Source organism: Podarcis filfolensis (genome assembly GCF_964270895.1).
Source record: "Podarcis filfolensis genome assembly, chromosome: 10".
NCBI lineage: Eukaryota > Metazoa > Chordata > Lepidosauria > Squamata > Lacertidae > Podarcis > Podarcis filfolensis.
Genome location: NC_139612.1, coordinates 57,185,107 through 57,198,578, shown reverse-complemented (window position 1 = coordinate 57,198,578; position 13,472 = coordinate 57,185,107). Strand labels below are relative to the sequence as shown.

The following is a 13,472-nucleotide window of genomic DNA, read 5'->3' as shown; positions in this document are numbered from 1 at the left end:
ATTTAAATTTAATGAGGCAAGGCCAACAAAACACTTAATGGGTCAACATCAACAATCTTAGATGGTTTACTGGCACGACCTTACAGTGTAAATTGATTATTACCAAATTGCCCATTTTAGATTTCTATTATGGAAGTGTTATCTGTGGAAAGATCTTTTCAAAAAGTATAAGTCTCAGAAACCAAATAATAAATTTTCAAGTATTATTTAAATATTTGTTTGAAGGCACCTGCACTCCTTCAAACTCAAATGACTGTTAACAATAATGCTAGTGGGAGTAACAAGAGCACACTAACAATTGTTAAGCTTCAGGCACAGGAAGAACCAAGGCCATTCGAAAATGAAAAACCACAGCTCAACAAAAGCAGGTTTGGTTTATTTGAATGATTTCATTAAATATCTACAAAGAAGGTAACAAACTGCAGCACAAAGCGCAATCATACAGGAAGCGCAATGCCTGGATTTAGTGCAAAACATACCATTAACTACGGCCAGGGAAGCCCAAGGTTTGAATTCATTTTATTTTATTTTTTTACAGTGTACATTGTTAAATAATGTAAAGAAAACATCTGTAATTCAGAAACAGATCTTGTGGAAAAAGGTATTCAAAGTGTAATAACACAAAATAATTTAACAGTTCAGTAGCATTAGTTAATTCCTCTAGACCTCAGTTATTTCATCCACAGGAGGGAAATCAATGGTAAATAAAACCAGTACTTGCATAACTAAGTGAAAACTCGACCTCAAACATATTAAACCAAAATACTATCCTTGTGCAACACTCAGCTGACTAGATCTTCTAACATTTGGTGGCATCTTTTCATCCATTGCTCCTTCCTGCTTTCTGCACATCAACCTCACCTTGAATTTCCCATCACACCTGTGAGGACTTTTTTTTAAGTCTGAAAAGTTGTTGAATCCCAGCCACCTAGACTTGCGTCTTTTGTTTTCAGCCACCGGGTCCAAATCCTACCTCTGCCTGACAAAACCACTGTAAACTTCAACTTGAGGCAAAGGGAAAAGAAAGAAAGACTTGTGCATATGTTTGAGGAAAGAGTGAAAGAAATACAGAAAGAACAAATGTCCTTGCTAACTTTAGAGGACTTCTGGGGGTGGGGAAAGAGAAAACAGACTTCCAGACCAAGCAGTAAAGCTGCTTCGAAGTCCAAAGCAGAAGTACTTTGACTTCACAGCCTGCTGCTGCAATGCAAAGTAATACTAGTTGGTTGCAGTTATTTCATTTGATCGGGGAAACCAGTATTTTAAGTTAGAAAGAGGAAGGCGAGTAGGAGATATAGCACACCTACTAAAAGGCAACACAGTTAGTTACAGTCCTGGTACCAGTTTTAAGTCCTTTAGACATAGAAAGAAAAAGTTGTTTTTGATGCTGGCTGTTTCAAGTGTATCCATCCTTAGCAATGGATGCTGCACCAGGAAGATGTGTTCCTGGCCTTTCAGGATTGGATTGACAGGCAGGGCAGGGGGGGAGCAAATCCCAGCAAACACCCTCCCTCTCCAGAGTGATCACTCCAATCCCTTGACATACATTACCCTTACTAAAAAACCTTTATAGCTTAAAAGTCAACCCACCCGTAGGTGCTTACCCCTTCAAAGATGTCCCTCTTTTCCCCCCACTTCCCTTATTCTCAACAACCCAGCTTCTACTCTGGTCACTGTGTTCATTCTCTTCAGCACCTCCGCATAAATCCCTCACTGCTGCTGCTGCATCAGACACATCAGTTTCCCCCACCACTCCATAGCTTTACTCTTCCGACACAAAAGCTGCAATAGCTCCCCCTCCAACACCTACTCTTGACACTATTACAGTATAAGCATCCAATGTGTTATGCCTTTGGTATTCCAGTGACTATATCCAAATAACCTCCCTCTGCCTGGCGAAAGTCTGCTGGGAAGGTGATGCTAACTGTAGAAGCAATAAAAGTCCAAGGCACTAAAATATCCAGCAAGCATACTGGGAGAACAGACAAGTATTCAAGTACATTAATTTATACAATTATACATTCACATTTATCTAATACAATGAAAATACAAAGGAAAAAAAGTTAAAGTGTCTCCAATAAGTATCAGGATATAGCTAGCTTTTCCCCCATTTTTTTTCCTTTTTAACTGTTTAACCCTCTATATGCCACTCATTTTTTTTTTAAACTACTGTTGTCCAACAACATTTATATATCACAGTGTTTCCACATCAAAACTGATGGTAAGTACATGTCCGCAGGGAACTTTTTTAAAAATTTGTCTTCTAAACAATTTAAATTGCTCTAATGCTGCAGTCAAAGCTGTTAATATCTTTTACTTAAAGCAGTAATGACCTATGTCAAAGCATGGGCTGTTCTGCAAGTCCACTTTTGTGCCCCATCAGCTCAGGAACTTCGGTGTGATGGTCTGACGGAAGGAAGAGACATGGAAATAATGGACAGCTCCCCCCACCCCCGGCTTAATTCCTCAGAGCAAGACAAATGGCATACTAAAGATTCATGCTAAAACTAACAACAATTCTCCCGTCTCAACCCATGTAAATTCAGCATCTTAAGCCAAATGAATTTTACAGCACGAAGCCCTTGGCTTGTGTGGTAGCTTTCATCTTTACACACTTGCCACAGACGAGAGGAAGCATGTCCCATCGTGGAAGATCCTGATCACTCTTCTCCCCATATTCAAAATGGAGGGCTTTTCTTACGGAGAGCAGAGAGCAATGGTTAGAGGAGGAAGTTCACCACCCCCCTTTGGGCGCTAATAGCCAGTTCACTGCAGCCTAGTGGTTGATTCAGGGCCCGATCTCCCCCCTCAAGTCTACCCAGCAGCATGCCTGGGTCTCATTAAGTGGTCCGCAGATTAGAGCCAGGGGGGTTGCTGATGGATTTCTGCAAGTTGCTGATGTTGAAGCTTTGCAATGAGGTGGCACCTACAGGCTGGAACTGGCCTAAAGGCTGTGGTGCTGGACCACCTGTCCCGCTCCAGGGAGCTACAAAGGGCACTGCTGGGAAACCGTATGGCTGAGGGGGGCACATGGCCTTTGTGAAGTGACCTAGGGAGGTAGCTGACGCAGCAGAGATGGGTGTAGCACCGAGGGAGGACGTCATCGAGATGCAAAGCTGACCTGGTGCAGAGAACTTCCTTGCCATTCCTGGGCCCTAAAAACAAAACCCAACCCAAGAGGTTATTTCAGAATTGCCAAACAAGGTTAAAACAGAGGATTCTCCCTCAGAATTGTGTCAGCTTCTTCCATGAATGACTTGTAAGTAGGCTGAGTGCCTACGACCAGACACAAAGCCCCAAGCAAGTACTTACCTCATAATTGCCATGCCCCTTGCCTCCTTTCTTGCCAGAGAGGCTCATGGCATCGCGAGCCCAGTTGTCTACTAGCTTGTGCAGGTCATCCGTAAAGGTCCCTTTTCGACTAGAGGCAGGAGGCTGAGACTGAGGTGCCTGGCTGTTCACTGTACCCGCAACAGTGTTTGTACTGCTGGTCCCTAGAAGAGCAAAGCAATGGCTGTCATTTAAACCTGACTGCATGATAGCTCCTGAAGGCCATCAAAACTATAGCTACAATGGAAAAATAGGAGAAAGCAAGAGTTTAAAAAAAGCCATGCACATGAATTCTACAATTCAGTACCAGGACATAATGAAGAGGAAGGGATTTAGGGCTCAGCTAGCAGTTTCACTCCTATTAGGTTAATCATGTAATTGTGTGTTATTTTCCAGATCAGTGGGTGGTCTGCAACGTTGCCATTTTCCACTGGGGAATGAACTAGCTTTTGGTATCAATGACAGGTCCATGATTAATGGGTTCCTCTACATTGTCAACAAGCACCTATTATATCAGGTTAATGCTACTGCCAACTCTGCCCACTCACTCAGCACGGACAGCTGCTCTGCTCTGCAGATGGAAACTAAGAAGCCCCAGGGACTCGTTATTGGAACGAGACATTGTACTACTGGCAGGTACTTCCATCTTTGTGAATGTACCTGAACCTGCTGGCTTACTGTCCAAGCACAACAGTGCCAAAAGGAAGCGGCAAACCATCACCTGGTGCTTCCAACTCAGATGGCAGCTTCCAGGAGAACCTGCACATTTGGGTTTCACGCCATACAGAACTTTATACAGCTCTGCAAAGAGAAATGCAAGGAACTGTTTCTATTTAGAATATGGCACCTGGTAGGATCAAATTCTAAGAATGAAGGGAAATCCAAAGCATCCAAGTTTCTGCTGTGATGGCCATTCTATAGCAAATGTAGTGGAATGGTGTGAAAGAGTTGTTTTTACTTGTCCAAAATGGTTATTCAGGAAGCAGCAACCTAAATGCAAGAGTTTAAGAGTGTTGAGAACCCCACATGTGCTATGTAACAAGCACCATGATCACTGAGATAGGACACGGTCTCCAATGTATAGAAGCCAATGAGCCCATTGCATTGCTCAAGACTGTACACAAGAAGTGCATCTGGGAAAGCCTGAAGTACAATTCAAGTCAACTGAAAAGGCCTTCCTATTTCAACACAAGGAAGGAGTGAAGGTACAACTTGATGCAAAACAGCTTCTGAAACACCAATTAGACCAGTAGAAGGTAGCACATTAATTCCACCCGACTTGCTCCTGGGACTGTCAAAATAATGGAATCGAAGCTTTAAAAGAAGTCAAAGAGGGAACCCATGAGTTCCCACTGCACAAGACTCAAATCTAAAAACTGATAATCCATTCCCACTGCTCAAGAACTTGCTGTCAGAAGCAAAGTCATAGGCACTGGCAACTTAACTGGACCCTTGATTCTTTGGGATAAAACTGGCCTCCCTGAATCCAAGCCAGATTAGACAAGAATTCAAAACATTATAATTGGTTAGAGCAACTGAGCAAGGTGCCACTGCATTGTGAAATACAAACAAGCGGATAAAACTAGCCAAGGTGGTGAAAGACGCAGCAGTCCCCCCCCAAAAAAACTACTAAATAAGATGGGAGTGGTGCTCATCCACATGCAGGGAAGAGGAAGGAGGAAGAATCCTCTGCCCAGGTGAGAGGAAGGAATGCGGAGTTAATAGTAATAAGATCGTAACTGTGTTACATGCAAAGGAAACTATACTTGTGATGCAACAAGATTCAGCCATGTAGTGTGAGAGAAACTGGAACACAAACACACATCTAAGTAAAAAAAATGAGCAACCTGAAGAATAGTAGAGGGAACAGGCAACACAGATTTTTAGAATGTGGTGGTGGTGGTGGTAAGAATCTTGATACATGGTACCAATAAAATATCAGTGCATTCTCCTGACTACAATTTCATGCAGGGACCAGCACATATCCATCAGCCCCTTCCTGATGGCCAGAAAACACAGCTCTTGTTGGTAAGTGTAGTGCCCAGACTCTGCCCTGCTTGCATCTCTAAGTAATTGGGGGTGGGGAGAGAGTTTCAACCCAGAAGTGATAGATGGGGTCTGTTAATGTTTGGCTTTTTACTTTACAAGCTGTTGAAAATGCACCAGATTGTCTCAGGAACCCTCTAAAACAAAAATGTAAGAGGGAATGTCATATTAAATGTGAGCTGTATTGAAAATACTCTTGTGTCTGGTTTATTATGAAGCCAGTTCTCGAGACACTTCATCTACTGAACCAGCCATCAAGAAGAGTCTGACGAGCACTTAGGTCAGTGACCATGGGGGAAAAACCTCCCTCCAATCTTGCTCAGTCACAGCAAACGTTACAGAAACTTATTTCGGCTCTTCATACAACGGAACAAATGCAGAGGCTTAACTGGCCCTGTGAGTCACATCACTGCACACGCTGCTGCCCCTTCCCCACCTTAACGCTGCCAATTTGCTTCACTCCCATTTACTGACTCTTCATCGATGATGACACTTTCTCCTGGACATCTGGGTCCTTGCCCTTCCTCTTAGTAAGATATGGAAACTCCTTTTGAAATTGGATCAGTGCTTAGGGCAAACCCCTTCCGCTATGATCACTGTACACAAAGCCCATGAACGAGGGAGATTTTGCCTTCTGACCCAAAATGCTGCAAATTACTTGTGCTAATGTACACTTTGGCATCATTCCTCGTCAGCAAGGAGGACACAGGTGACTGATAGTCAAAACATGCCATTCCAGCAAGGAACTGCCGTCGTGAGGTGGCCAGGCCTGTTGCAGTGTTAGTGCAGAAACAAGTTAGAAAGGGACACAAGAGACAGATGCTGTGCTCAAGACAGATTCAGGGAGGTTAAGCTTCAGAGATCAGAGGAAAACTGAAACACAGCAGCTTGGCAATCAGAGTTCAGAAGTAACCAAAATGCAATAATTACTACAGAGCTGGTTGCAAGGGCAGACTTTTTTCACCATCTTCCCTGAAGCACAAAGAGAAAGCATTTTGTTAGGGAGAAACAGTGAGAAACATTTAGTGTCAAGCAAACAGCACAAATAGCCTGGTTATAAAGAGGGGAGAATACAACAGGACCCTGTCCTTTGGTGACACTGCTTTTGATTCTTTCAGGACTTTTCTAGCAAGACATGCAGTGGCAACTGGAGGAGCTGCAACAAAATTCACATTTAGTTTATGCACCTGTATCTCTCACATGTATTAAGATTGTGGCCTAATCATTTCATCCAATATTAAGTAGGTTTTGGTGAGTTAGACTGAATGAGTCTCAGACAACAGTTCAGGTACTCTTACTGATTGGAGGAAACAAAGTTTCAGTCCAGTTCAACTGAAAGTCAACCAAATCCTGAACTGAACACTGGACTAAATCTTTAATTTATGCCCAGCTGATCAGATTTCTCCTTCTGACTGAAAAAGGAATGGCATAAAAACTTCCTGCAGTTTTGAGAGTACATTATAATGGTTCGATTCTGATGTTCTCTGATTCCCTATTTCCTAGAACATCAGTGCCACCAGAGGTAGGGACATACCTGTTGAATCTCTTCCACTTCTTCTCCAGCTATCAAGAAACCCACCCGTTATTTGCCCTGTCTTCTAACTTCTAACAGAAACCTTTTCCCACCATCCCAGAATCTGTGATAGGATATCGGGTCAAAATCCAGTAAAACAAGAAACCTGTAAACAAACTGAGCATCAAGCCAAGCCGTGCTTCCACAAGTGCTGCCTTGTTTTACAGGACAGCTGCAATAAACTGAGGGATGCAGCTGAAGGTATTGCACATATGCCATTACTTCCAGAGACCAAAGTAGCATTTTCTGTCTCACCATCATGGATCTTACTTCACAATGGTACCTCCCGTTCAACAGCCACATTAAAACTAGAGCAAGTGTGCAGCAAGATTAGCCGTATCTTTGCTATTTATTAATTATCCACCACAATAATAAAGGATGACTACTCCTTGATCTTTTATTAATCTTTTATTGCAATTCAATATTTTCTGGGAGAAGCTAGTTCTTAGTCCTGGCTTTATCACTATTTTTTGCAGATCCTTTCAGATCTGCCTTATACTGTCCACATTGAGATTTCCAGTTAAGAAGCCTGAGATGGGGAGAAGAGCTGCATGTTGTTCTGCAAGAGTTTTTATGATGGGTGCTGGCCAGCCACCCTATAGATCCATATGGATTGAAAGGGAGGATATAAATACTTTAAATAATAACAAATATGCACTCCAGTTGCCCCAAGCAACTAAAAACCAAGGACGATGAGGCTAAAGCAGTGCTGCAACTTCAAATCCTAAAAAGGTGTTTCTTTTAACTTCTCTGAAGTCAAATATTATCATCTTATGATTTTCATTGTAGCTGTCCTTGTGCAAGGCTGTCCTGGAATCTGCTGCTCGGCTCTTTAGGTACAGGCACAGAAAAATCCCTGGCGTGGCTGAGCTGCTGCTCAGTGTACATGGACAGATGCTCTTCAAAAATAGGATCCCAAGATCCTGCTGGTTTTTTTAAGCCTGGGAAGAAGAATACAATTTGCACACCCAGGAAAATAGTATTCTATCTGCAGCATAAGCACACAATTCAATAGACACGTGTTGGCATCTGTCTGTCTTGAGAGACAATGGAGTGTGCCTCCGGGGGTGAAGTCAAACTGCTGGAGAATCACAGCACAACCGACCCATCCATTTCCACCTATTTCCATGGCCCTGTCTAGTTCAGTAGAAGTTGGAGACAGACCCAATTAAATGTATGTAGAACAGCTATTTTTAGAGCTCAATTCCTTTGGCTATAATTTTAATCCTTTTATTAGGTCTATATTATTTGTTAAGTGCCTTATAGTCCTTTAAACGCCATTAATTTCAGAAGTTTAATACACAGCTCCAGCAAAGCAGGCTGAACATGTTTTTATACTCTGCAAGGACAGTGTGCCAAGCAACACATGAGATGCAGCACAAGAAATATTTATGCTGGAAGCATCTTAATCCCAATTATTAAGGGATTACATTTCCCTTCCAAAGCACAGGAAGAGGGAAGGAATACCCTTTCTCAAACACTGGCCCTTCCCATTCAAGAATACATTCCCACAAGTCACTCTTTTAACTAAAACTGATAAAACATGAAGTAGGTTTTGCATGTCTAAACCTGAATAAGGCACCCATATGCTAAGCTGATCATATCGCTATGCAACTCATGAGCTAATACAAATAATCCCTTTCCAGGTTCCTATTTTAGTCAAGAGACAGGGACCTTAAACATTTTCTTCTGCTAAGAATTGAGCTGGTGGGGTGAAGTGGCAAAAAAAGCTAGCAATTCCCTCCAACAGGAGTAACAAGGTACAATGCCCATAGCTCCAAAAGTAGATACTAGTCACACTGCTTCCTGGACTGTTGTCTTGATTTCAAGTCCTTTGGTGGAAAAGCAGGAGACATCTGGCATGGATGCTTTAGCTAAGATTCCTGCACTGCAAAGGGTTGAGCTAGATGACCCTTGGGAAACTTTCCAACTCTACAATTCTATGAAATGTTCCATCATGAGCACCAATTCAACAATAGACACAGCCCTCAACCCTGAATTGCTGCTATGCATGTTGAAGCAGTGTGACAGTCACTGCCACATACACATTCAGCCCAAACAAATAAACAGCTGGCTGTGCCTCTTCAGAGTTATGCAAACTGGCCCAGGTCTGCACAGAACCCCAGCTGAACCACTAGGAAAGGTTCCATCATGGCCTTCCCTGCAGTTACTACAGGGAAGACTATAAACTGAGGAAAGGAGTTTGCTACCCAAAGCATCATTAAAACTTGAAAAACGTAGGCCACTATCATCGTAGCCTTTTGGCTGAGCAGCACAATAATTTTTTTAAGACAGCTTTCTGGAGGATATACTTAAGAGCAACTCAGCCAAGCCCTGGGGTTGGAGAGACACAAGAAGGCAGATGTGAATGGACAGCATGTGACAACAGATCCAAGTAGCAGAAAACAAAAAGACGAGGAAGGAGTAAAGGTGTTACACACAAAGAGCCAAGCAGGGCGTACTCAGAAATCGGGTCCTCCTGCCACCAGGCTTGAATGTCACCCGCTCAGATGCACAGTTAAACTTCACACACCCTGTGATAAAACAAAAATAAAAGAGGGGAAGAACAAGGAGAAGAGAAGAGAGACAGAACACAACTACAAGATGTTAGAAAACTCTTTAAGCTGGTAGTGAAATGCACTAGCAAGACATGAGAGAAAAGAACCTCACCGGTAGAGGAGCATTTGCAAGACACAAGGAGCCAGGACTCTTCTGCCCCCCACCCCCACTCTCAAAATCATGTTTGTTTCCTCAACTGGAACAGAGCTATCCTCCAATAGTTAATCCAGCAGGAACAGGGTTGCATGCCACAAGTGATATAAAACAGCCAATGCACACATTGACATAATACATTACACAACTTGAAAGACACATGAGGTACAGGTTAGTAGGGCTCATATGGTTAAAAAGGAATGAGCAGAAGCTCCCTTCTTATTAGGAAGGTGACTTAGAAGAAGCAGTAGCATATTCTATTCTTTTATTGATATACCCACCTCCTTGTCTTGAAGCAACATACTGCCACTCCACCCACACCATTAATGTGTGTGTCAGAAATGAGTATGTTATGCATGCAAACTGCAAATTCAAATATGGTCTCTCAGGGACCATGATAAACTAACTTGTGCAAGTAAATTTGACAAGCTCCCAATTTATCCAGGGAGACATTTTGCACTATCTGCCTCAAGCTTTTCCCCTCCATCATCTCTCCTTGATGTGGAAGGTGCAAAAACATACAGGGCAACCTTCACTGTCATATCCTTAATTTTACTTGCCGAAGTGTCCCAGGCCTCACAGCTTCATCCTATGAAGGAGATAATCTGAAATGTAGCAGGATATTTAATCCCCCACCTCAGCCCCCAGTCACGTTTCTCTCCATGCTGCTAATCTACAACATTTACCTTGGCCTGGCGCAGAAATGGCACCATCACTAGTAAAGGCAGAGTAGAGGTTCTCACTAGAAGGAGATGGTTTCAGAGGCTGTAACAGATGGTTCTGTCCTGTTTCTTGGACAGTGCCAGGAGGGTGGAGGGTCTGCTGTTGAGGCAAGACCGAAGGTGCACTCTGAGCAGACAGATTGCCTAGGGAGAGAGGGAAGCAAATCAGGACACTGGCAACATGATGGGTACTTAAGTTTTCCCATCCCAAATGCACAGTGTTCATATTTCACTTCTTAAGGATGACCTCTGCTGGCACATAAAAGGAAACTCTAGATCAGGGGTAGGGAGTTGGATCCAGCTGGGGGGGCCTAGTTGTGGGTTACCCCAACTCCAGTGGCCCACTTTAACTAGTGGGTGCCTGCTTTCTGCAGAGACCAGCTGTGCTACCAGGAAACATGATAGCAAATACAATCCAGTGGGCTTGAAGTTGCCACTCATCAGTTGACAGGCAGCAACTTCAAACCTGCTTTTTGCAGGGATAAGCTGCACTACACTACAACAGAGACAATTCCTGCAGAAAAAAGGGCTTTAAACTACCATATATCAGCCAATAGAACTTCCCATGCATGACAGCAAATCTCCCTTGCCAATGCACAACTGGGAATGCAGTTTACGGCTCTACCTGCCCCTCACCTGACATCACATCTGATTATGTTGTGTGTGCGGTAGGTCAGCATGACATGGAGGGAAATGGCCTTGTAGGCCAAACGGGGGGCTATGCAAGGCCTGATTAGGCCTGTGGGCCAGAGGTTCCCTACCCCTGCTTTAGTTATTAAACTAGGCTGAAACCAGCAACAGCTAATGGGAGAAATGAACACAGGCCAAAAAATGAAATGCTTTCACAGGACTGCTACACTGCTGCTTGTGGCTAACAATCGAAAGAATACTCTGTCAACAAGGGCAATACACACAAATTAAGACTCAGCATCCACCTGTTTCTACTGGGTACGGTAACAGAGGACTAATTAGTTATATTTACATTCCATATCTTAAAATTAAAATCTACAAGGCAGTAAACAATAAACACCTTAACTGCATGTCTTCACTGCACATACCCCACAGAAATATGCTGCAGGAAGCCTTGCTTTGCCCAATACAATCCCTCAGCACTTCTTGAGTTTTTATCTAAAGTCTAAAACGCACAGTGAAAAGGCTATGGAATACAACTTTGGTGCTTACATTTTGCGTAACACTTGAGTGGTGTTGTGGATAAAGACAGCTGAACGTGAGCTGAGGAGACCTGGGTTTCTGGGGGTGGGGAACCTCTGACCTGCAGGCATATCTTGGTCCAACAGGGCCCCCAATTTGTCCAGGCAGGCTATTTCTTCAAAATCACACCCACCTGCCAATCAGCTGTTGCCACAGTGATGGGCAGGGAGGCACCAGATGATTGTTGGGGGCATGGGGTTGCCTTCTGTGTTAGCTGCACAAACCAGTTCTCCACAGGGAACTGCAGAAGAATTTAACTTTCTGTTCATCCGCTGATGGAGAGGGGAGTTAAATCCTGCTGAGATCCCTGCAGAGAGCAGAATTGGGAGTCTCCACTCATCCGCTGAGGAGTGGAGACTTCAGTCCTGCTGCATGCTGCTTCAAAGCACAGTGCAGGGCTGTTGGAAAGCCCTTTTACAAAGAGCCTCAAGCTGCTACTTAAACCTCCAGTTTTCTCAGGTTTAAAGAGCAGCACTGGGCTGTTTGAAAACACTTTCCAACAGCCCTGCAGTGTCCTTTGAAGGGCTTCAAAGTGCAATGTCACATGGCATCATAGTGACGTCAGGTGATTGAGAGGTAGGCACCCCGCACACCTGTCAAATTTGGCTCACCAGGCGTGGGGAAATAAGGATTTGGCCAGCCAAGCACGAAAATATCCCCACCCCTGGTTCAAGTTGCCAGTGAGACATACAGCTCACTAAGAAACAGAAAGCCAGCCACCTGCTTTCAGCTGAATCTACATTACAAAAGGAAGAGAGAGGCAACGATCATGTGCACTACTCTGAGCTCCTTGAAGGAAGTGGGATAAAGATCAGTGGCAGTTGGAATGAGAATTTGCAGCAGGAGAGCCCATGGTAGTCAGTCGAGCCCATATTAAGCAGCCCGTATTAAACAAAAAGTCACAAGACACTACATAAAGCCAACTTACCCAACCCATGACCATTTCTAAAGTGTCTTACCCAAAATTTGAGGGCTCTTGTTACCCTGGGAGCTACTGCGGCTGGATCTGCTGCCTTTTCCTTTAGTGGGTCTTCTTCGCCTGCCTGACAGAGGAGCAGCAGGAGGGATGATTACTGCTGGAGGTACCTTGCCCAGTTTCGTGTAAAGCAGTTCAATCTCCATCTTTTGGCGACTTTGAAGCTCTTGGATCTCTTTAAGGTGCCTAAATGAACAGGAAAGGAAATATGTGTCACTTTTTATACCACTAAATCATCCCAATAATGGATGGACAAGAAGTGAACCCAGATTAGAAGCTATTTATCTAGGCATTATCCTATACAACTACGGCTGCACGCAGTATGGCAGTGGATTACCACCCTCTCAGAGGAGTGCTCCAAACAGCATGCAACAGTGCAGGGCAGTTCAGGGCAGGCTAGTGAAGGGGGAGAAGCAAGTAGTTTCAGGAGGAAAGGGGGAGAGAAAAAATCCACCCCAGCATTCGCCTGTTGTACTAAGGATTTTATAGCTATATAAAGGGGGTGGGGAGGAGAGGAAAGTGGGAAAAGTGGAAATTTACTGTAAAACACATGGACCATTGGTAGTTAAATTCTCTTCCCCTGCCCTTCATTTTCTCCCACTGCCAACTGCCTACTCCTAGAGTCCACTGATACTAGATGAGCCTGGTTCCTTTGGATCAGAAATGGGGAACCTTGGACCACCATGTGTTTCAAGAACATTAAGGTTTGGCCTATATATTAATATATGGACAGATGGTTGATACTTTACTTCATTGTGTTGATTTATTTTCTTGTGCTTCATTATGTTTTGATCACTGCAACCTCCCGAGTCTGGTTTTTTTTAAAGAAATAAATAGATAATACACTAAGCTCATCAGCCCGGGCCAGCATGGCCAGTTGACAGGGATGATAGGAACTGGA

General features: G+C 43.7%; 1 protein-coding gene across 20 annotated transcripts in view; it reads right to left on the bottom strand.

The window, feature by feature from the left end:
- Positions 1–355: 355 nt before the first annotated feature.
- Positions 356–13,472, bottom strand: part of WNK1 (WNK lysine deficient protein kinase 1) — a 107,001-nt gene continuing 93,884 nt past the window's right edge. For 6 of the 20 annotated variants that reach the window (XM_083572193.1, XM_083572197.1, XM_083572181.1 and 3 more), the window contains 6 exons: positions 12,555–12,757; positions 10,348–10,527; positions 9,391–9,483; positions 6,307–6,348; positions 3,313–3,494; positions 356–3,155 (listed from right to left, as the gene is read on the bottom strand). In XM_083572193.1, the coding sequence (XP_083428319.1) occupies positions 2,841–3,155; positions 3,313–3,494; positions 6,307–6,348; positions 9,391–9,483; positions 10,348–10,527; positions 12,555–12,757 (1,015 nt within the window). In that variant the 3' untranslated portion in view covers positions 356–2,840. Of the gene's footprint in view, positions 3,156–3,312; positions 3,495–6,306; positions 6,349–9,390; positions 9,484–9,505; positions 10,251–10,347; positions 10,528–12,554; positions 12,758–13,472 lie in introns of those variants that run through there. The other 14 variants (XM_083572195.1, XM_083572196.1, XM_083572182.1 and 11 more) reach the window with 7 other exon arrangements.